At 31.1% G+C, this 23148-nt stretch overlaps 4 protein-coding genes across 6 annotated transcripts in view; 1 reads left to right on the forward strand and 3 right to left on the reverse strand.

Annotated features, from left to right (window-relative positions):
• Positions 1–6616, forward strand: part of LOC139111902 (titin) — a 35595-nt gene extending 28979 nt beyond the window's left edge. For 2 of the 3 annotated variants that reach the window (XM_070672509.1, XM_070672510.1), the window contains 11 exons: positions 62–231; positions 337–957; positions 1492–1654; positions 2333–2671; positions 2855–3152; positions 3240–3381; positions 3454–3653; positions 3745–3897; positions 3979–4102; positions 4323–5151; positions 5245–6616. In XM_070672509.1, coding sequence (XP_070528610.1) covers positions 62–231; positions 337–957; positions 1492–1654; positions 2333–2671; positions 2855–3152; positions 3240–3381; positions 3454–3653; positions 3745–3897; positions 3979–4102; positions 4323–5151; positions 5245–5483 — 3278 coding nt within the window. In that variant the 3' untranslated portion in view covers positions 5484–6616. The remainder of the gene's footprint in view (positions 1–61; positions 232–336; positions 958–1491; positions 1655–2332; positions 2672–2854; positions 3153–3239; positions 3382–3453; positions 3654–3744; positions 3898–3978; positions 4103–4322; positions 5152–5244) is intronic. The other variant, XM_070672511.1, reaches the window with a different exon arrangement.
• On the reverse strand, positions 5823–8693 carry LOC139111911 (esterase E4-like). Its single transcript, XM_070672535.1, has 8 exons — positions 8518–8693; positions 7981–8284; positions 7649–7834; positions 7316–7521; positions 6855–7008; positions 6456–6776; positions 6176–6320; positions 5823–6103 (listed from the first exon to the last, which is right to left on the reverse strand). Exons 1-8 carry the CDS (start codon positions 8653–8655, stop codon positions 5956–5958), a joined length of 1602 nt encoding a protein of 533 aa, XP_070528636.1. The 5' UTR covers positions 8656–8693; the 3' UTR covers positions 5823–5955.
• A 500-nt stretch (positions 8694–9193) lies between these two features.
• Positions 9194–15476, reverse strand: LOC139112067 (uncharacterized; the record flags this gene model as incomplete). Its single annotated transcript, XM_070672852.1, has 21 exons — positions 9194–9457; positions 9850–10074; positions 10311–10457; positions 10616–10749; positions 10969–11164; positions 11290–11401; positions 11487–11696; positions 11841–12072; positions 12239–12371; positions 12609–12726; positions 12866–12967; positions 13055–13206; positions 13275–13463; positions 13551–13752; positions 13844–14233; positions 14323–14488; positions 14588–14643; positions 14748–14824; positions 14949–15037; positions 15167–15315; positions 15394–15476. Coding segments are annotated over 21 exons (3306 nt in total), but the record flags the coding sequence as incomplete, so codon positions are not given.
• Tert (telomerase reverse transcriptase) lies at positions 15474–22006 on the reverse strand. The gene is made up of 7 exons (XM_070672536.1): positions 18313–22006; positions 17536–18156; positions 17105–17415; positions 16783–16985; positions 16459–16694; positions 16205–16404; positions 15474–16083 (listed from the first exon to the last, which is right to left on the reverse strand). Exons 2-7 carry the CDS (start codon positions 18109–18111, stop codon positions 15951–15953), a joined length of 1659 nt encoding a protein of 552 aa, XP_070528637.1. The 5' UTR covers positions 18112–18156; positions 18313–22006; the 3' UTR covers positions 15474–15950.
• Positions 22007–23148: the final 1142 nt, after the last annotated feature.

Genomic DNA, 23148 nt, shown 5'->3' on the forward strand with positions numbered 1-23148 from the left:
TGTTCTTTTTTTTATTTATTTATAATATCGCCATTTAATATCATTTAACGTTTTTAAATAGACTACAAGACTGTTTCTAAGATGCCGCTTCAATTTACAAAAACTCCATTATCAGTTATTGCTGCTAAAGGCTCCACTGCTTATTTTTGTGCTAGAGTGCAATGTGGAAAAAGTATGGAAATTATTTGGACAATTAATGGAAAAGATGCTCGAGAAAATGTAAAATGCAAAGTACGTAAAATTTAAGAAAACTATTTTTTTTTAATTAATGATTAAAAGTTATATTTTAAATACAATTATTACTAATTGTAATTATGATTTTATATATATTTAAAGATTGAGAAAGATGGTAATGTCAGCATTTTAAAAATACGTGACGTATCGTTACGCGATGCAGGGGAAGTTCGATGCGTAGCTTCTGTAAATGGAAAAGGTCCGACGATCAGTTGTATCGCCAAATTGCACTTACATAATTCTTCGTACAATTACAATGACTTTGTGATGAAGCCTGAAAATATCCAGACTTATGCAGAAGCCAAACCATCATCGAGTCGACGATCTCACGAGAAGTTGATATCTCGTATCAGATCATCTTCGTTTCCTCGACATACTACTTCGTGTACTAAGCATATATCTCCTTTGCCAATAAGAAAACGCATTTCTAATAATGCGTCAACTGATATTCAAAAATCACGATTTGAGGACGATTTATCAGTACAAAGAGTTATTGGAAAAAATACAGATGACGGTCAAAGTTTATCATCGAAGAAAACGGAACTCTGCCATCAGAATATTGATTTTATATCGATCAAAGAACAAGTGGAATCGCGTCTAGAGGAATTAAAAGCTACAATCATAAGAGAACAAACTGACATCCGTATATTTAGAGGAAATACGGCAGCACTAAGTATAACTTATCAAGGATATCCCGAACCTACAGTCAAGTGGTTTCGAGTGGTACGTTTATAATTTTTTTTTCTTCTAATACAATTTAATTAACGAAACATAAACAGTTATTTCAATCTTAAAAGTATATTTTACAAACTAATTATACTTATAAAAAAAAATGTTATTTGAAGTAAAAGCTTTATGCTGTTTCGCAATTAATTTAAGTCGCATTAAAGCATAAATAAAAATGATTATTTTTACATAGAAATTAATATTTGAAATAATTGCTTATATTTAGCCTGCATAATTATATACCAAAATAATATTTCTTGCTTTAATATATATATATATATATATATATATATATATATATATATATATATATAAAATTTCCATAAAAAATGTGGCAGACGTTCAAAGTATGAAAAACCAATCGAAGTACGATAGATTATCGTAGTCGTCATTCGCTTCTCATCGCACAGCTACGTATGCAGCTGGCGTCAATCAGCTTCATTTGTGTTATATTGACACTTAAATATTGACACTGATTCCGACATATTTCAGTATGTGATGTATAGTAAAATATTTTTATTTTATTTTAAGAATCGAGAACTGCGACCAGACGAGAAAATTCGGATAGTTAGCGGGAATGGTGTGTCTTACCTGACGCTGGACGATGTAACATACGATCACGCTGGCAAATACCAAGTTTCAGTGGAAAATTCGTTAGGCCAAGACCAAAGATTTTTCAGCCTAGCTGTGGAAGGTGAACTTTCTACTTACATTACATCAGTTGCTTTTAAAACTATTGCGCACAAACATTTATTAATATATAATTAAATTACGATACCAATAACTATTAAACCGTGACTGAATTTATTCGATTATAAATTGATAAAATTTTTCTAATTATACAAAAAATATACTTTCATAATCAACCATTATTTCATATGTTCGCAAACGTAACACTATCTATTGTTTCATGCCCAAGTCCAGTTCCTTTTCTTGCGTACAAGGCAGACAGCAGTCTCACGTGACACACGCGCAATAAATCCTCCTTTCCCGCACGCTTCCTCCAGCTGCATCATTCCACCTCTCTTTCCTCCTCTTACCTTGAACCATCGTTATACTTAAAAATCAGAAGACGCATGTATCATTAGAAGTGTGCGCGTTGCCGCGCATCTCAACGACGTGAATCTGCCCGTAATGACGTGTTGTGAATTCTTTCGAGATAACGCGATTACCTCGCTCTGTATTCACGGCAATCCGTAGCATTGTCGATTCATAATAAAATTTAGATTAATCACGTGCGAACTACAGATGCGAGGCAGCCGCACGTGCCATAAACTGTTTATTTAAAGTAACCTTCGGCGTGCCATGTGAATGGAATGCAGTGCTTGAACGCTTTATTCACGTTAAAAGAAAATCTTGATTATATTATTAGGTCCACCCGAGCCACCTGCGGATAAACCGAGTGCAATAACGTCTGGTACTGATCAAATCACGATCGCCTGGCGATCTCCTCCTTACGACGGAGGACGCGTCGTGATCGGATATACTGTGGAAGCAAAACGCGTCGGTGAAAGCACGTGGATGGTGGTCGCCGAGTCTTGTCATTCTCTGAGTCACACGGTAGGAACAACCGAAAGGAATTTCGTGGTAACCGGTGAAAGTTACTATTTCCGTGTCCGAGCCGAAAATATCCACGGCCTCAGTGAGCCTAGCATGGAATCTGATCCTGTCAAAGTTCTAAAACAAGGAGAAATGCTGCGGGAGGAAGAAGGTGATAATTGCTTTAAAGAGCCCTTATAATTATTTTTTAAATTCTAATTTATAATATTTTATGTTGTCTATTTCTTTATAAACTGAGATAACATTTAAATATTATTAAAAATATAAATTTATTTAATTAATTAAATTTTTTTTAAGTAGTTATAATTAATACAAAATTGTTTTATTTTTTCAGACGAGTTTGAGTCGAACTTTAAAGCTCGTTTAGTCGTGCAGGAAGAAGGCAAACTTTTTGGCGAAAGATATGATGTTCTCGAAGAATTAGGAAAAGGACGATATGGTGTAGTGAAAAAAGTAATCGAACGATCGACGAACACGAATTTTGCTGCTAAATTCGTTAAAACGATTAAAGCGAAAGATCGCGAACAGGTTCGCGAAGAAATAAAAATTATGAATGTATTAAGGCATCCTAAGCTTTTACTATTGGTTGCTGCTTACGAAAAACCCCGTGAAACTGTGTTAGTCACAGAGTAGTAAGTACATATAATATTATTTATTATATTTAAGATATTAAATTTTAATAATTATTTATATATATATATATGTATTTTTTTTTTAAGTATTTCTGGTGGAGAACTGTTTGAAAGAGTTGTGGCCGACGACTTTACTTTAACCGAAAAAGACAGTATCCTCTTTATGAGGCAAATTTGTCAGGGAGTTGAATATATGCATCGAAATAACATCGTGCATTTAGACTTAAAAGTATGTTTCTTGCGAATAATTTAGTTACTGACTTGATACGCAAATTGACTAATATTTTATTTTATCTAATAGCCAGAAAATATAATGTGCCGCACGAGAACATCTCATCAGATTAAATTAATTGATTTCGGATTAGCTCAGACTTTAAAATCTGACACACCGATTAGAGTACTTTTTGGTACGCCAGAATTTATTCCACCGGAGATTATAAGTTACGAACCTATCGGCACTGAGTCGGATATGTGGAGTGTTGGTGTAATTTGTTACGTTTTGTAAGTGGTAACTGTTTAAAGTTAATTATTTTCATGCGCAATACATATTTCGAATTAAATTTATTATAAATTGGTTGATTATGATGCACAGACTTACCGGTTTATCGCCATTCATGGGAGACAATGATGCCGAAACTTTTGCCAACATCACGAGAGCCGATTATGATTTAGAAGACGAAGCTTTCGATGCCATTTCGAATGACGCTAAGAACTTCATCAGCGGTTTACTTATTAAACGAAAAGAGTATGCTTTAATATCTTTTTTCTTTTAGTTATTTAGATACGTACGGAACTTGAATTTTCATGCATGTGTTTTCTGGCACAGATTACGCATGTCGGCCGGACAATGCTTGGAACATCCATGGATGGTGCAACATGCTACAGCTATGAGTAGAGTGGTCCTGCCAACAGAAAAACTCAAGAAATTTATCATTCGGAGAAAATGGCAGGTACGAATTAGTAGAACATAGCTAAGAAGTGTGAAAATATAACACTACTTTAAATGATTTTATTTAAAACAAAAAATTAATATAAAGTGATATTTAACGAGACGTTTTTGATTGCTAGATTTTTTTTATTAACTCTAATAACTTATCTTAACTTTTTTCAATAATCTTAGCATGTTTTTAAGTTTCGAGTGTGCATGTATTGTGCTTTTAATTTTAATAGAAAACAGGAAATGCTATTCGCGCATTGGGAAGAATGGCAAATCTTTCGGCATACAACAGACGCAGCCCCACAACGGCAGAATCGTCGCCTACGCTTGAACAGCGATTCGATAGCATTGAGACGCAATATTCATCTGACGGAGTTGAATCCATCCATTCTGTTGTTGATAAAGATCTGGAATACGATGAGGGAAGTACGGAGGAAAATTCTACCGCAGCAGAATTGCAAACAAACTTGGATTCTATGTGCCTAGAAAGAAAATTAATTACGATACCACAAAAATCGATAGAAGAAGGAAACAGCTCGAATAATCTTTCAAAGCAGATAAATATCGAGAAAAAGAATATTAAATTAACTAATGAATTAATACCGAAGGTAAAAGACAATCTTCAAAACGTTACACCGCATCTGAAAACTTCAGTACCGAAAGAAAATGAAATTAATGTGGAAATAAAAGATAAATTTTTTGGAATAGAACAACATGCGAGTCTAAGATCACACACATTGCGCAAAGTGTTTCGAGGCGATTCACGCGATTCTGGCATAGGTGATTGTAGCTCCAGTCTGATGACTTCTCCATTGCAAGTAGACGAATTGGGAATGGTGTCCATTATCAAAGAAGAAATAGATCATGAGATTCAGAATCGAGAGAGCAAACGAACATCTGATAAAGAAGAACATCAGCGAAATTCAACAGCAGATCTCTTAGAGAGTTTAGTACAAGATAAAATTCTGCCAAGTAATAGAGAAGCTGCTGCGGATAGTAGCAAGGTATCTGTAAAGAGTGATGTAACTAAGGCTTCGTATGAAACTAATCCTATGCGAAAAGGTGTGTGTAAACGTTATTAAATTTACTTATAATACTTATATAATTTATTAAAACTAAATAATTAAATATTAATTAAACGTTATAATTTTACAGTTTTTGACGAAAATACGGACACAAGGATAAGCAGGCACAATCGCGATAAGCTTCTTCTAACTGGAAATGTCAGTCGTACGGCCAGAATGTTCGAAAGAGAAAATGAAAGTATAGTTAAAAGCTCAAATTCGAATAATTTGCAAGTTTCAATGCCACAGCGTTCTTATCCTGCTTCTATAGTCACAGGGAAACCGTACAACGAGAGAATACAGAAGGCTTTCGCATTCTGGAACAAATAGATTTAGAATATGCAAATCGAAATAAGTAGATGGTCATATCATTTTTAAATGAAATAGATACATATTGTTTGCAAAAAGTTACGCATACTTGTAGAACGATTTTTCTTTAAAAATGTATACATTTACACATACGATAATTAAAGCAATAATTTTTGCACGTTTTTGACATTGAAAAAGAAACTTAAATTATTTTATTAATTATATTAATACTGTATTAAATTTAATTAAATAAAAGAAATGGTTATTGTTAAAAATATACTTTGAATATGAAATTGTTATTTGCGAACCTACTTCTTAGTTTTATTATGAAGGATCAAATAAATAGAAGTAACGTCTGTATTATTTATGTTCGTTCCAGTTTATTTATATAAAAAAATAAAAGGTGTATAATGGCTTTTATTAGAAAAAATATAATTATCAAACTTGTAAAACATCTCAGAAATTTATAACTCTGAGAACTTTGTAAAACTTTTCAAAATTGCATCTCTTGCAATATACTTTTATAATTATTAATAGAAGACATGTTTAGAATATCTCCGATGTCTAAATAATTGAAAGTCTCCTGTGTAACCGGTAACCAAGTGGTTGACAAGTTCTGATCGAACGGAGGCGTAGGATTTCTGAAAAAAAAAGAAAAAACAAAGTTAGTCTTATTAAAATTTTTTCTAATAATTTTTAGTATGTAGCTTTACCCGTATTTAGCGAAGTTGGTCCACATCCGTGTAAACCACTCTACCACTTTTCGATCTCTAGTACCTTCTACGGGTGGTGCAGGATTTTCAATTTTACATTTGGGCATGTAAAAGAGATATGACATATCGTCTGTATGAGAAGTACCTAAAATAAGACGTTATACAGACGTTATTGCACCATAAAGTAGATAAAATTAATTTTTTATAAAACAAAGTTTTAGAAATTGAGTTAAATAGTGACTACATGAAATTAATAGTATATAACTTATGCTCTATATACCAATTGAAGTAAACTGATTGCCAATCAGCATTGTCTCGGTCTTTTCGTTCCCAACGTAAGAAAATTGGTAAAAATACGTTTCTTTATTATTCTTGCTTCTTTGCTGTATATAATCTTTGATGGGAAATTTAAAATGAAAGTCGCTTAGCCAGCGAACAATAGCTGGCATGCTCTCTTTAGTAAATGGTTTATTATTAAAATATTCCTGCTTTACTCGTTTTGCCAGCTGCATTACTTTCATTTTGTCTTTTGAATTTGTAAAAGCTTCTACATATAGCGGTAACTCCTCATACATAGTCTTCAAAGTTTCAGGGTTATCATCTATTAATAAATAAACTTATGAATTTACAGTAACATAAAAGCTGTATTGGAAATGTTAACGTGTAATAATTTTAATACCTTTCAAAAACATAATATATTCGTGAGTAGTATACCCAATCATTATCGGAATATTATTGTCGTCTTCAAGTAATTTATTAAAATTGGGCATGAAAGGTGTTTTCGCTATATCGTCATATGTGGGTCCAAACGGTACATCCATAACACGTGCTTCCTAACAAAACGTTTTTATAAAACCTTTATTTAACCCAAGTGTGTTTACACACAATAATCTACCTTGAAAAGCCGTACTAAATCGAATCGAATTTGTTACCGTTTATTCGAGATAAAATTTAATTAAAACAACGATTTAATCATACTCTCATACAGATGGTTGAGAAATTAAAAGTAAATAAAATAATAAGTTCGGATGATTAATCCCAATGTTTTAAAAAAATGCAAAAATTGTGGCAACTTATTTTTTTTTTTTTTTTCAATAATAGTAACAATAAAAATATTAATAATTATATAATAATTCTTACCTCTGCAGTCAGAACTTGATGCTGGGTCTCGACCAACTTATCGTGAGGTATAGTTCGAAGAAACTCAAGAACTTGCATAGGATCGGTAGAATCGCAGCCAAGTATCGAAGCAAGTCTATAAGAATTGGTTTCCGGTTGATTTCGTCTCATTACTGCCCAATCAGATGTACCCAGACCACTCTGAAGAATAGCTTTGTGGAAGAGACCTAGAAATACACGAAAAAAGAAATAATATTAATAATTTATTTTTTAGCAGTTTCTTTTTTTTTTTTCTTTTTTTCTTTTTTTTTTTTCCTTTTTCTATCATTGCTATTTGTTAGAATATGTAATTACCTTTAGATAGAGGTGATATGGACAGTAAATGAGCCGAAACAGATCCTGCGCTAACACCGAAAACAGTGATGTTGTCGGAATCGCCGCCAAATACCCCGATGTTCTCTTTGATCCACTTCAATGCGGCAACTTGATCCTTTAAACCTTGATTTCCGCATACTTCTTTGTGGCGCAGGTTTAAAAAGCCTGGAATAAAACGTTTAAAATATATATATTAAAAAAAATAAGTAATAATAAAAGTGCGCTTTCTATCTTATCTGTGAACGTGCGATAAGAATTTTTCGAACTTCAAATAACACTTCAAAAAAGACATTTTTTAAAAAGCTACTTACCAAGAGCACCAAGTCGATAGTTTATAGAAACTATCATGACATCCTTCGCCAACAGGTAGTCAAATCGTTTGTGATCATCATTGCCGCAACCATAGTAAAAGCCTCCACCGTGAATCCAGACCATAACTGGGACTTTTGCCTTCCAATAAACGCTCTCCGGTTTATACACGTTGAGATACAGACAGTCTTCGGTTCCGGCAGGCACCATTTGGAAAGTCGTAAACGACAGCTCCAACTGCGCGGACATTCCTGAATTGACCGACGCATCTCGAATGCCTTCCCAGGAAGCAGGAGGCTCAGGATCCTTTTTAAAATAATAATTAAAACAGAGAATTAAAAGATGAACAGTACAATAAAAAGAATAATTCACCGGAGTGAGCAATAAAAAGATAAAATAAAATTATAACTTAGATTGACAAAATAAAATGTCTTAAATGAGTTCAACGAGATTCTTGACAAAAAAAATTGAAGAATTAAAAGCACCTTGTCACAAGTACAAAATTGAGATAAGTTTAATGTTACTTTAATTCAACTTACCTTAAATCTTAACTCGCCTAGCGGTGGAGCAGCAAAAGGTATACCTCTAAAAGCGATATAACGACGAGATCCCAGGACATTCTCCTCAACAGTCCCTTCTAATTTTCCTTGCTTCACAGTCACGATAGGTCTCTCCATGACGAATAAGCTTACTTTACTACAAACTCGACCTGTGTACTTCGGGTATATATACTCGCGCGGAAACATATATATATATATAATGTTTATAAGTTATTAGGTACATCTCTTCTAGAAATACCGTTGGGACGTTTTGAACAGACAATACCAAATGTATATACAACGTTCATAACAAAGCGAATAATAAAATACCGTTAATAATAAGTAATATTACAAATTATATTTATGGCACATAATATTAACATATTATCTACGTCTTTATAAGTTATAATTTTATAATTAAAAGCAATTACGAATTTAAGCCTGCAAAATGGTACTAGATCGCATAACTCGCTTTCAGTTTTATAAATTTGATATTGCGATTCTTACGTCTTTATGGATATGTTATCGTACATTTCAAATAATACCGTACAAGCCGTATGTACGTCTGTAGATACACATACACGCACACACACACACGCGCGTATACGTACGACTTTTAGATATATTATATCATTTATCTCCGGTACTGCTGATAATTTAATAAATTTATCAATAATTATATAAAACTATACATATAAAAATATATTTATAGAAAAAGTTATTTCCGTATACACGTTAAACATTTATTACACTGCACAATTAATTTATACTTCCTTTAGATATAAAACAACGTGTTTTAACTACGATTCGCGATATTGTTAAATGCTTTGACTTGACTTAATGAATTTTGAAGTGACCATCTACATTGGCTCGTCGTCATAGATAACAGCTCGGCTACTTTTTGAGCGTTCTGTTTTCCTTCCAGAGATGACTTTTTAATCTATAATATCACGAAATAATCATGTCTCATGTATATATTACATAATTGCTGCTTACCATTTATACCAAACTTCAGATAATTCTCACTTGTTATGTCATTCTATGTTTGTTTAATAAATGTTAAAAAAAGATAGAATAACGTTAAAAGTAAAAATTAATTAAACTTTTATATAAATGGGAAGTGGCTATTAATTGATACATAGTATGTAGCATATGTAATTATATCAATCATGTATAAATCATATCTTGAAAACAAAAAAATAAAAATTTATATTAAAAATTACGTTTACATGTATGTAATAAATTAATTTTTCTTGTCATCGATTATTTTTACGTTATTAGCTAAGAAATTTCTTTTTCGTTTTCAAATACGACCCCTTAATATTTACTAACTTCGTCAAATTTTCTTCTGACTTTGTAACCTTTATATGTAGCTTGTATCATAGTGGCGGCTTCTTCTTCGGATTTAGCCGAAACAGAATAATCATTCGTACATCTTAATTTTTTAATTATTTTTTGTTGCCTCTTTATAGGAAATATGACATTTTGCTTCCAGTGCTTAAAGTTATAGGCATTTTTTTCCTGTCCTCGTCCATCATTTGTTGGTTTATTAGGAACCTAAATATATATGTATATAAATGTATATGTATATATAAATATATAAGTATAGTCTTATACACATTTTTCAAAATTTTAACTAACTATTTAATGTCACGTATATACATTTAACGTAAATTATCACCTTTTAAAGTTTTTTAAACAAAAAATTTTAAACTTTTCTTTACTTTTCACATTTTTCATTATTTTTTAATACTTTTAATATATTCTTGTAAAATGCCGAAAAAAATTTATACCATCGAAACCTCATGTTGATGATGTTCGTACATACATTTCGTATTCTTCGAAAAGTCCAACGATTTTCTTGGTTCACCTGACTCACAATATTTCATATCACAAACAATAGATTTGCTGTTTCCACTTTCGTCGCATGGTCCTTTATTCTACGAATATAAAAATGATCTTATTTTAATATGAATAAATTAATAACCGATTAAACTTAATTATAATTAAAAGTTCCTTTTTTTCTTATAATTTATAATTAAATTATATTATATTATATTTATATAATATATAAATTGTCATATTAAAATTTATTCACCGGTATTATATTATTATTTCTTCTTATGTTACTAAGACAATTATTTAAGATTTCAGGTGGCATAGCTAACCCCGACGAAGCTGTATTTTTTGATAAATATCTTTTTGGTTCTCTAGTTTGCATCACGCACTGTTCTAAGAATAAGCATAAACATATGTAAATTAGTTTCATTATCTTATAAATATATAAATTATTCAATTATCAAAATTTTTAGAGAAAAAAAGAAAAAACTGCTTAAAAAATTTGCAAAAATAAAATTTTTGTGATTGCCAAATTTCTGTATCATTATAAACTACAAATTTTATAGTATTACTAAACACTCACTATATTAGCATATGTAAATTAATTTATACCTAAAAGATGTGAATCTGTACAACAATTTTTATTGCAATTTGCATGTGTTCTATCTAAAGATAATAACGAGCTATCTTTAGGAGGAGAATTAGGAGGCGTGGGTTTCGTTTGAATTTTGCCTGCTTTTATCTCCGAGATGTTTGTCTTTTGATACTCTTCGAGATATAACAGAAATTCATGATATGTAACATAGTTCTAGAGAAAAAGAATATAACAGATAATGAATTGTGCAATGTTATGATTGTAGTTCTTTTATATATTGTTTTTAACTGGAAAATAATGTAATATTTGTTGAGTAAAGAATGTAAATTTAAAAATACCTTGTCTTCTCCTGCCCAGTTACGATTAGTCGGCTCGTTAAGTCCAAGCAAATCGATCCAATGATAATAATCTTCGGTTCGATTACCGTACCAATATTTTATAATGACAAATCTATAAATTTATTATTGATAATAGTTTACTTGCACTCCAATATTTTATATATTTATTAAAACCTTGCTAAATATAAAACTCTTACGCAAGACCATCGTCCACCATTTTTTGTATTTCAGGATAAGACATTAATTCCATAAATTCTGGATTTTCAGGATTTCTTTTAACGTCTACTAATTGCCATGGAGCTATAAGTCCAAATCTAACACATTTCAATACTTCCAACATATATTGCTTTCTCTCGTTCCAATCGTGCATTAACCATCTTACAGCAGACATTAAGACTTCCATTTCGCTGTGAAGTAAAGAAAAGTTATTTTTAATATTATAGCGAAATTCCTGTCATTTATAAAACTATTTTTAAAAAATGAAGGAGACTATGTAATTCTTTTATAAAATTATCTTATATATATTTTTAATTAACGAAATCTATATGTACCTATTAACACAAATATAATTAGATTTTAATAATAAACACAATTCGTCCGTTGACAATTCCAGAAAATCTTTTGTACTGACAAGCATTAAGAAAAATTTCATTATTCTCGGTACCATTAATTCCATTACCGCGGTATTACCGATCTTCTTAGCTTCTAAATATAATAGAAAAGCAGTATCTTCGGAGAAGAGCTCGTCATTGTCAATAAATGCCCAGCATTGCTCTTCTAATTCTTTATGTCATGTAAAATATATTTTGTTTTATAAAAAATCTATTACTACATCTTTTAATATATTTTATTTAAATATTTAGTTAAATTTTAATTTTAAGTTTAAGGGGTAAAATTTTATTTTATTTTATTATAAAATAAAAATGTAAGGTATAAAATTAAATCACACCTTTGATACCTAAATACTGTGCAGCCATAAAAATTTCTAATATATTATCTCTTCGTAATAATTGGTAACTTTCGTTTATCGGACTTATCATCCAGTCGTAAATAATAGAGAAAGCCTTGGAAGTCACATTACTCTGAATTTTGTAAATAAAACATCGCGATGTTAAACTGTTAACTTAATTCGTCTTAATATTCATAAGAATATTTTCATATATAATTGGTTATATATTGAAACATACACCTTTTTTTAATTTAAGATTACAAACTTCTTTTTAATTTTAAAAATATATTTTCTTAAAATATCTGTTCACTAAAAGAAAAAAAAAAAAAAAAAGAAAAAAAAGAAAAAAAAAAGTAAAATAAGATCTTACGTCAGATAAATCGATATCCTTGCAATTTTTCTCATCAAAAAATGAGCTGTAACTTTGGAGAACAAGGAGATGACAATGAAATTCATCGCGATCAATTCGAACGACGCAATCGGCATTTCTTGACAAAATAAATAAAGAAATGTTAGAATATAACTTAATTTGGCAAAAAATTATTCAGTTAAAAGACAGTTATTTTTTGAAATATGATAGATAAATTTAAGAGTATTATATCTGTAAAATATTCGTTCTTTACTTACTTGTAATTTGTAATACGTCTGGCTAATTCCTGATACAAATCTGTCTTTTCAGGAAGAATTATATTACTCCAATCGATCGGTTGCTCGTTTGTAAATCCCAATCTATTGTAAAATAGAACATAAAAATAAATATTATCGATAAAACCATCTTATAAAAATTACTTCTGATTAAATTTAAAAAATACTAACGAGGCGAGTGGCACTTCATTTAGTGGCGGAAAGTGATGAGACGTCGATTGTACTAAATTCTGATTCTGCTCCATTTCCGATGAATATAATTTTGTACTTGGCTGCATTCGCGATCTATAACTTCCTTCGATGTACGGTAATTTTTTTCGGGCCTGTTTTACATTTCGAATAATAAAATATTTCAACAGCTCAAAAAGTTATAACAGGTTTTGAATATTACCTGTAATTGATTAATCATCGACGACGTGACACCAGGCGGTAGATCGATATACGTTGCCCGGTTCGGAGACTCGGAAGTGGACGTGCCAGCCTGGTCAATACTTGGTCGATTAAGCTCGGTCTTAACATTGACTTTCGTGTGACGTGGATCAGCAACCAAGACGCTGAACTTGTTCGACTCGAATACAACCTAAAACAGCTATGCTATGTCCGTTTCGAGACTGATATTTCTGAAAAGATTTTATTAAATCATCTGCTGAAGCGAGATCTTTCCTACCTGATTTGGAACGATCTTCAAATTGCCGCTAGGCGTTGGCTGGAAAGGAAACGTACGATTCGTTTCGACACTCTTATTCACGATGAATCTCGATTTAGAGTCGGTTTCTTGGACATGCGTTTGTACTTGATGCATGGGTAAACTCAGATTCGAGTAGAGTGCCGATCGCCTGCGATCATTCGTATCTTCCGTTTCCACGTTCCTGCAAAGTTATTTTATATTTAATATATTTTATATCTTTTATATCTATATATATTCTAATATACACCAAATTAATTTCTCAATATATTTACTTTGGACGATGGTCCATAGATTTCAAAACCGTAGCTTTAACGAGTGAGCATTGTTGCTCCCAAAGTTTATCTTTTTCGATGCATTTATGCGGTCTTTGGCTGACTGCGGGTTTATCGATATGATAAGGAATTGTTCTCGACGGTGACTTGACAGAATCTTCAGGCAGTCTAGCTACGTACTCCTGGCTCTCACAATTGCAATTTAATTTTAACTGCCTTTTACGTGGAGACCACCGATGCAACGGTGGCGATACAAGCCGTTCTACACGATTCGCGTGATAAATATTCACATTTAGAGAAGGTTGTCCTAATATTCGACGATATTTCTTGCACGTTTTCCGCCGACGTAGTGGATATCTCGGAGACAGAGTTTCCGGAGTTTCCACGACCCTGTTCAAACATATTTTTCGTTAAGATAAACCGGCCGAATGTTCTTTCACAAAAAAATTGTCAAGAAAAATTTTCATTGAAATATTTACTTAGGTGATTTTGTAGGACTTATAATTTCCAGTTGCGACACTCGTGACGTTTCTACTGTCGGATTGGATTTCGAAAATTTAGAAAGTACGAGAGCTCTCGAAGAGGATGACGCTGGAATGTTGAATTCACCGTGATAAAGCACGACAACGCTGCTTTTGCTATTACCTGTGCATGATCGAAAAAATATTACTGATCTAATTGCTTATGTATCGATTAAAGAGTTTCATAATTAAAATCAATCTCAAAAAATTATAGTACGCTTACGTTTTTTATTATTCTGTCGAATGGCTCTTACAATCCGTGGCGTACTGCTTTGCTTCCTATTATTAGAGAAATAAATTAGACGCTTTAAAAGCAATAAAAGTGACCACTTTCGAAACTTGAAAGCAATCATAAAAAATGTGTTTAATATTTAAATAATTACCAATCTTGCTCATTGACTCTACGTGCGAAGCATTCACCATCGCTGAAATGTGTTCCTCTAAAATATTCTCCCGGTGTCTAAAAAATATCAAAAACAATTATATACTATTAAAATTAATTGTAAAATTAATTGCAAAATAAATTTCCGTTAATTCAGAATCTCCTAATCTTTTATATCAAATACGTTTTATAGATATCTTACCTTATGTCTTTTTAGATGACCATTTGAAATAGAAGATGCAATATTCAAAATTGATTGCGAGGCAGCATCCAGATCAGCTTTTTCACCAACTAAAACGTATACACAGCATACGTATAACCATATGTACATACGTACGTATACGTGTACTTGTAAAAAAAAAAAAAAAAGTACATATAACGACAATGAAAAATTCTACATTAAACACTTACATCACTTACATAGTTTTGCGTCCACCTCTTGTCTATTAACAACTGAATCTCGGCACCGATATAATGATTTTGACGGCAGGTCGAGATCCGATTGACCGCTCTTCTCGTTTCGAGATGCTCGACGAGCCAGCTGCAGTCTTCGACAAGACTGCGTCACTCTGTAACAAGATACGGAATCATTAATCATTTTGCTTCTCGTTGCATTTAGATAAATCGAGAAGCTGGAATGAAATTACTTTCGATTTTGCAGATCAAGATCCGATGATAAATACGAATCGTCCTCGGCGGTTGTGCAAGTATCAAGCTGTCTCTGCGTATTTAGTTAAATATATTACACATACGCGTGCCTGTGCGCGTGCACACAACGTATGTATGCACTCGCAACGTTTGTGCAGCATAAACAAGATTCAGGGTTAATTGCTCATGATTAATACGTGCATTGGGTTTGCGCTGTACTTACGTTATAGCGGGCAAAGCTTTTTCGCATGATACGACGTGTCGCGTTCAAAATACGTTTCGTGGAGCTCGCATAATAACGACAAGACGCTTTTCGAACTTCTCACCGTTGCGTAAAATAAAAGATATTATAAAAGAAAATATGCGTTGTATAAATAAATTTGACGTTTAAAACGAACGAGGCATTCGCAAAAGTGCGTGCCTTAGATACGGTAACAGCTAACTTTGGCTACGAACTTAGTAACGGCTAACAGATGAGCGAGATGACAAAAAAGCATCTGCTAAATAATAAACGATATAATAAAGATATAATTATATTTAATCAACGTTGATTGGTTTATAGTTTTATAGTTATTTTTTTTAAAAATGTTATAATTATTGGCTCATTAACGAAAAGATTTGTTTTAATTTTATTTGGATTAAATTTTACGTTGTAAGATGGAATGCCACTTTTAATAATCTCGAAAAACCTGAAAAAAAAAACATAATTATTATTATTTATAACAACATTTTACACATATGTGCACGTATACATGCACTTGTAAATCCGTGCACATATATGCTTGGTAATTATGAAATTATTTTACTTACTTCCTTGCATGATATTCACTGTCGGTAATATATATAATGTCATCGACATATCTGTACAGAATACCATGTTCGCTATTCATATATTCAGAAAATATTTCTTTACACATGTATTGGTAATATATATCGGCCAAAATTGGAGATAACATCATACCTTGTGGCACACCACATTTTATCGAATATAACTGATTATTGAATTTGACCTGCAACAATAATGATTTAATAACTGCAAATTTAACTTCATATATTTGATTTACCTTTTGACGAAATATTAATTTGAATATTCTAATGGTTATATTTTCTGTTTTAAATAATTTCGGTTTTTCTCTACTCAGACTTGCAAATTTGGATAATTTCATACTTTTAAGCTTCTCAGATAAAATTTTCGCAGTAATTAATTTTTTTTTGTTAGGTTTTGTTACGATAACTTTTCGCACCGCGAGGTACTTTTCTAACTGATTGCAATACGTAACGATAATATCGTATAATTTTTCTGAAATAAAATAATAAAGTGTATAATAAATGATATACATTTTTATAAACAAATATGTTAAGTAAGATAAATAATAAATTATATATACTTTGTATTATCGAGCCAAATGCATCTTGAATGTCACAAGTAAAACAATAGAGTTTATTTCCAGACTTGGATTTTTGAAAATTAGCAATCTGTTGTCTGCAGTGGAAGATATTTGGAATCCCATCTTCATCAAGATATGTAATATATAATTGTTGCAAAAATCTTAGAACAACTTGCATATGAAAATATTCCTCATTCTCCTTACTAAAATTATATTTATAAATTAGTAATTATGTATTATATATTCTTTTGATTAATAATATACATTTGTAAGACATTGCTCTTAAATTATAGTTTATGATATTAAATAGACGTCTATGTACTTTGTTATAAATAAAGCTCTCAAACCAGAGGAACTAGGATGGAATTTATATATTCCAATATACTTCTTATATAATTTAGTGTATGGTACAAGAATATCATTATTCACTTTTTCTGTTACAAATTCTTCTAGCATTTTACACCAATTATCTTTTGTGATGTAAATCCAACGTTTACCAATTACTTTTAAAACCACATATTTATGTAATATCTTTATGATGTACTGTGCAAAAAACCAATGCAATAGCTTCAATACAATTATCCATTGTGTCATACTATCATCAATAAATTGTAACCATTTAATAGTAGTAATCTAAAAAAAAAAGACACAATTAACATTTTTATTGACATAATTAATAAAAGTAATGAGAGAGAGAAATAATAGTTTCGTTTAGAACTTTTTATAATATGTTTAAATTCTCAATAAACGTACATCCAGCTTTTGAATCATTGGTTGAATATTTAACATTGCCCCAGTAACTTTGACTCTTTTAAGTGAACTTTGTATTATCATCTTTTTTGGAACTGTTTTTAGAAGACAAGAAATTGTTCTCTTTACAGCCTTTCGATTTTTTAATGAGCCAAATAATTCAGCAGGAACAATTGTGTTCAAGAGTAAAGCAAAGAAAGATTGCAACACACGTGTGTCAATTTGATGCTTGAATTTTTTAATTTTATTCCTTTGGTCACTTTCTACTATACGTTTCAGCTTGTCAAAATAATTAAATCTGTTGTGGCGATTCTTAAATAATTTCAATATTGGTGACAAATGAGGAATAACAGTGTCTAAATTATAGTTTTGATTGCATCTTCTCAGTTTAATGTCTGTATTGAGAATATTGTGACATATATCTCGTCCCGTTTTATTGCTCTCTAAAATATGATATTTCGAAATTTTGGCTGTAGTACGACTCGTTTTTCTTAATCGACATCTAGATGGTAATAATTTTATGTTAGAATTATAAGTTCCAAGTGGAATGGGACATGTAACACTTGACACAGTCTGCATCTTTAGAAGTAAAGTATTTTCAGATGTTATTATATGAATTTCTTCCTAAAAAAAATATATATATATATATATTAATTAAAACTTAAAGGAAAAGAAAATAATGTAAAAAATAATAATAATAATACATAAATATAATAAATTACAATTAATGCTGTTAATCATGTCATCTTAACAAAAATAGAAAGAAAAAAAAATAGCAACCTCTTATTTGTGAAAAATAATTTCAACTAATTGCGATTTATTTTTATTAACAACTTTGATAATTATTTCAGTGCATCGTGTTCTGTGCATCGTCTTGTAGAAACAACATAAAGGCATATCCACATTTGAGGTGGTTTCTAGCGGCCATCGTCGGAACTAGAAAAAATTAATTTAGTTCCAGCGGCGCCAACTACGTACCTCTACTGTTCCGCTGCTGTTTTTAGTTAGCGTTGTCTTTACCTTCAAACTTACCAATTAGTACGAATTAACAATAAATCTAATAGATACTATCATTTAACCGGTACGATTTTACATAAAGTTGTGATACTGAAAAGTTCTGGCATAGCGTTAATTCAGGTATTCATTATATATTATAATAAATTTTTAACACGTCTGCTTTCATCACATTTTTAAAACATAACGTACGTATCCGTTCTTTGACAAGAATCCCACATATTTTCGTTACAATTCTATCATTCACAAAGGAAAAAGAATTTAATTCAATCTCGATTTACTTTACCGTTTATTCTTCTTTTAATGTTTTGAAACTCTAGAGAAAAATTAAATACAAATTAAACTGAAATTAAATTTAAATCTATATTGGTGAAGATAGGTTAACTAATTCGAAAAAAAAAAAATTATTTAAATATTCTGCGCTTGCTGAACTTGTTCGTGAATTAAAAATAAATAGATAATAAACCGATCGGTTTCGTTATGCATATTTGAAAGCTCGAAATGCGATGGTGAAAAGGATTAAAAATGTTATTAAAGCTCGATGTAACTGTACTATTCATTCAATTTAATTATATTTACTCCAAAACTATGTCATGAAGAGCGCCATATGTGTTATTTTATTTTTCTGAAAAAAATACACACTGAGTTAAATGGCAAACATGTCGTAGCTTCCGCCCAATTTTTATTTTTTTTTTTTTTCTGTCGCTACTTATATAAGTATATAATTATAATTTTTGTGTTCTCTCCGTCTTTCTTTCCTCTATTTTCTTTTTCTTTCACTCACGCGGCCCATTCACACAACACTCACGTCTCTCAGTCAGATCATTCCCATTGTTATATATTTAAAATTTAGTTAATGATATCCATTAACTAAATCGCTTTTAGTTAATGATTGTAGATTATTAATTAGTAATCATTAAAATACAATATAATTGATGTACATATGCATCGTTGCATGTCTATAATGGAGAACGTACGAATACTCGGATCCTAGGATTCGAATCTTCAGAAATAAAGTAAGCGTCGTGGACCTCCGCGCTTTACGAACTCTTCGTGAGTCTCTTAAAGGCTTCTACGGTCTCGAAATTCATAGATATAAGTATTCGCTACGCTCGGAAATTTCTGATAGACCCATTGATATCTATGAACTTCCAGATTACGCGCCGAGTCACCAAATAATTTCGGCCCGGATCGAGGACGCTTCGAATCTTCGGATCCTCGTATTCCTAAATGTTCGGATCCAGCGCGGTCCTGTGATTTTTCAGTTCCGGTAAGTTTCACTCGGTCTTTCTACACACTCGATGTGGTTTTTCTCCCTTTGATTGGAATTATGTATATACATTATTCATAATTCACTACTACGTATCTCGTGTTCTTATTCGTTTAAATATGTTCGAACGTCCGCCAAGCATTGTATTATTTTATGTTTTTTTTTTTTTCTCATTTTTTTTTTTTGTTCTTTTCTTTTTTTTCTTTTTTTCTTTTGCAGATGACACATAATCGTTTTCACAACTCAATTTATACATGCGTGCGTGCGCGCACGTGTGTATGTATGTGTATCTCGTGCGCACGTGGGCACGCACGTGTACGTGTTGTAATAAATGAAATGCGCATCGTCTGCGGGAGATGAAAAGCAGCGGGCTGAGATTGTAATGCGTCGAGGATAAACCGACATTTTCGGTTAATAAAACGCGGAGCAGGAGCACCAGCGAAATAAAGGAGTAAATCGTAGTAAATTTGAATGAGCCACTTTGCTTACGGCTTCGCTCTACGTCCTATTAACCAGAAACGTACCCGGACCGACGTCTCACATGCTTGATTCACCGTTTTCACGATCTTGCAGACGATGCGATAATTACAGTGGTATCAATTTCAATCGTGATGGTAATGAACGCTGATGGAAATGATAGCGATTAAAGTATTAGTATTTTTAGTAATAGTAATAGAGTTGTGTTGTGTTTCTTGTATAACAGTAGTAGTAGCAGTAGCAGTAACAGTAGCAGTAGCAGTAGCGATGCAGTAACAGTAGAAATTGTAAGAGTAATATTAATACCAGTGTAACAATAATAGCATTCGTAATTGTACTTCTAGCAATGACTACGGTAGTAGTAGTAGTAGTAGTATGGTAGTGGTAGCGTATTAGTAGTAATAAAGACTAGCAATAATACTAGTAGTTGTAGTAATAGGAGTAATAGAAGTTGTAGTAATAGTAAGAGCAGCCAGCAGCAGCAATAGTGAAATAGTAATAATGATAGCAATGATTACGATGTATTATACATATGTTAATTTGCATGTGTGCGCGCGTATATTGTACGTGTATGTGTGTATGCGTGCGTGTACGCGCGCAGGTATACGTACATTAATATGCATATATAAAACGCTCCAAATAGAAATAATATTTGCCGATTAAATTGTTCGGTCAAAAACTTCGTCACTCCTTCGCCATTTTCTTAAAACGTATAACAATAATTCAGTCTAATACATTCCAAAGCACCAATTTATAATGATTCGATCGTAAATTCATACTTAATTTTAAACCCCGTCACACCGAAGCAATTAATTTTATTCTTCACTTAATTTTTTTTTTTTTTTTTAATTAATTAATGTTTTTTTTTCTCTCTCTTTACTAAACCGACTAAAAATGAATTGCACCTAATGCAAATAGAAGTCGTGCGAAAGTTAATAAAGAACCTTTTTTTTCCTCCTTATAATATACATATACATGTATAATTTGTTTGTGTAACAAATTTCTTTTATATGAGAGTGACGCTTGTGACGTAAACGCAATTTCGAAATTAATAAAAAGTCAATAACATGAGTTCACGAATATAATTTTCCGCAGCAGGAATTCACGATACCAAAAATGTTCGATATTGAGAGTTTCTAGTGCATCATAAATATAGGATAAATATTTAAAACTTAAAAGCTTTTGTTCATTTTTTTTTTATCGAGAAGGTACGATGTCAAAGGAAGAATTTATGAAATTATAAGTCCACAATACTAAAAAATCTGTGCGTTGCGTATTTTACTTTGAATGTGTATGTGCGTGCGACTGTATTATTGAGTCTTCTCCATTAGTATGAATGTGAATGTATGTGATCGAGATAAAAGATTTTTTATATAAAAGTACATATGTATGCATATAAAATATGTCTATATATATTTTTTCTTCCCTTCACATAATCTGTTCGTAGGTATAGAAAAAATAACTTTCTTTACAATTAATAACTTATGATTATGAAACATTCACATTTTATAAAAAACAATTTAAAAAATTTGATTTATTATTTTTTTTTTTTCTTTTCTTATCATATATTTTTCCTGCATACATGTACGAGCAAAATTTATACCAGAAAAAAAAACATATATAGACATTTAATATATAAATACGTATTTTTACATAAAAAATATTTTATTCGTTAAAAACAGTTGCAACAGTAATAATAATACGAAGAGCAGTAGTATTCAAAATAACAGTATGCAACGATATTTCGTGATAGAGTCTAATATTAATCGTAGTAATAATCATAGCAATTGTTTCAATTAATAATAATAGTGATAAGTTTTGTGCAATCGATGACATTTTGTATTGCTGATACTGAATTGCACAACTCGTTTTTTTTTTCTTTTTTTTTTACAGCAATTCTTATGAGCTAGTTGATAATTTACGATACTCGCTAAATGCAAAAATTTAGTAGATCGAGGAAAGCGTGATTAGTATTTCTCGAAAATCATCAAGGTTCTAAAACTTCTTAAATACTTTTAAAACCTTAAAATCACAAAATCGAGAAATGGAGAATATGACGTTAAATCATACATATTTAATGAAGTCGACTCATTCGTTAAAAAAAAAAAAAAGAAATTATTCTTTACGAAATTATTTCTTCAATACGTTCTTAAACAATTTTTTGTAAAACTACATTTTTTTTTTTTTTTTGTTTTGTTTAAAGTTTAATTCAATCTAGTAAGACCTATAAATTATTGAGTTTAGAATATAAAATCATTTTCATTTAGATATTTTAGCATGGTATCTCAAGACCTTCGAATTCATATAACTTTCCTAAGAGACAAATAAATAGACAATAAGACGTGATGAGGACAAATTTATAATGTAATTAAATGTTCATGTGTGTGTCTATGTGTAGATGTGTGCACGATGTACATCCATGTACTGGAGCCATGTATATATGTACGAATGGATTATAGCTTTAAAAAAAACAGAAACTCGATTCTCTACTTGGCAGTATTATGAACAATCGCCCAACAGGCGTTTAATTGTTTCTCTTTATTATACTTGATCTGCTTTTTCCGTCACAATGCGATCTTTAAATCTCGAAAAAGACATTTCAATAAGTCGAGAATGACGGTGAACGTCCTTGGCAGTGATCGTAAAATTGCATGTTCGTTATGTCTTTTCTTATGTATCATTTCGATCTTTTTCGATTCGCTTTTGGTAAATGTTATCTTATGTAACCGTGATTTTTTAACAATTTTTTTTTTGTAATTAAGCAGCATGTATTATTATAAGCGTTGCTAAATTTAAAAAAAAAAGTAAAGCATTCTCTAAGATTAGATACACATATTATTATGTAAAATATGTCA

This window comes from Cardiocondyla obscurior, linkage group LG26 (assembly GCF_019399895.1).
Source record: "Cardiocondyla obscurior isolate alpha-2009 linkage group LG26, Cobs3.1, whole genome shotgun sequence".
Lineage (NCBI taxonomy): Eukaryota > Metazoa > Arthropoda > Insecta > Hymenoptera > Formicidae > Cardiocondyla > Cardiocondyla obscurior.

What these genes read in the sequence shown, in the direction of transcription:
- LOC139111911 (XM_070672535.1), bottom strand. Translation starts at nt 8,655, where the DNA reads ATGGAGAGACCTATCGTGACTGTGAAGCAAGGAAAATTAGAAGGGACT. An exon ending in CTATCGACTTGGTGCTCTTG is followed by an intron (nt 7,835 to 7,980) that starts GTAAGTAGCTTT and finishes GTTTTATTCCAG; the next exon opens with GCTTTTTAAACCTGCGCCAC. An exon ending in CATATCACCTCTATCTAAAG is followed by an intron (nt 7,522 to 7,648) that starts GTAATTACATAT and finishes GTGTATTTCTAG; the next exon opens with GTCTCTTCCACAAAGCTATT.
- Tert (XM_070672536.1), bottom strand. Translation starts at nt 18,111, where the DNA reads ATGCAGACTGTGTCAAGTGTTACATGTCCCATTCCACTTGGAACTTAT. An exon ending in ATTTGGCTCGATAATACAAA is followed by an intron (nt 16,695 to 16,782) that starts GTATATATAATT and finishes ATTTTATTTCAG; the next exon opens with AAAAATTATACGATATTATC. An exon ending in AATTAATATTTCGTCAAAAG is followed by an intron (nt 16,405 to 16,458) that starts GTAAATCAAATA and finishes TTATTGTTGCAG; the next exon opens with GTCAAATTCAATAATCAGTT.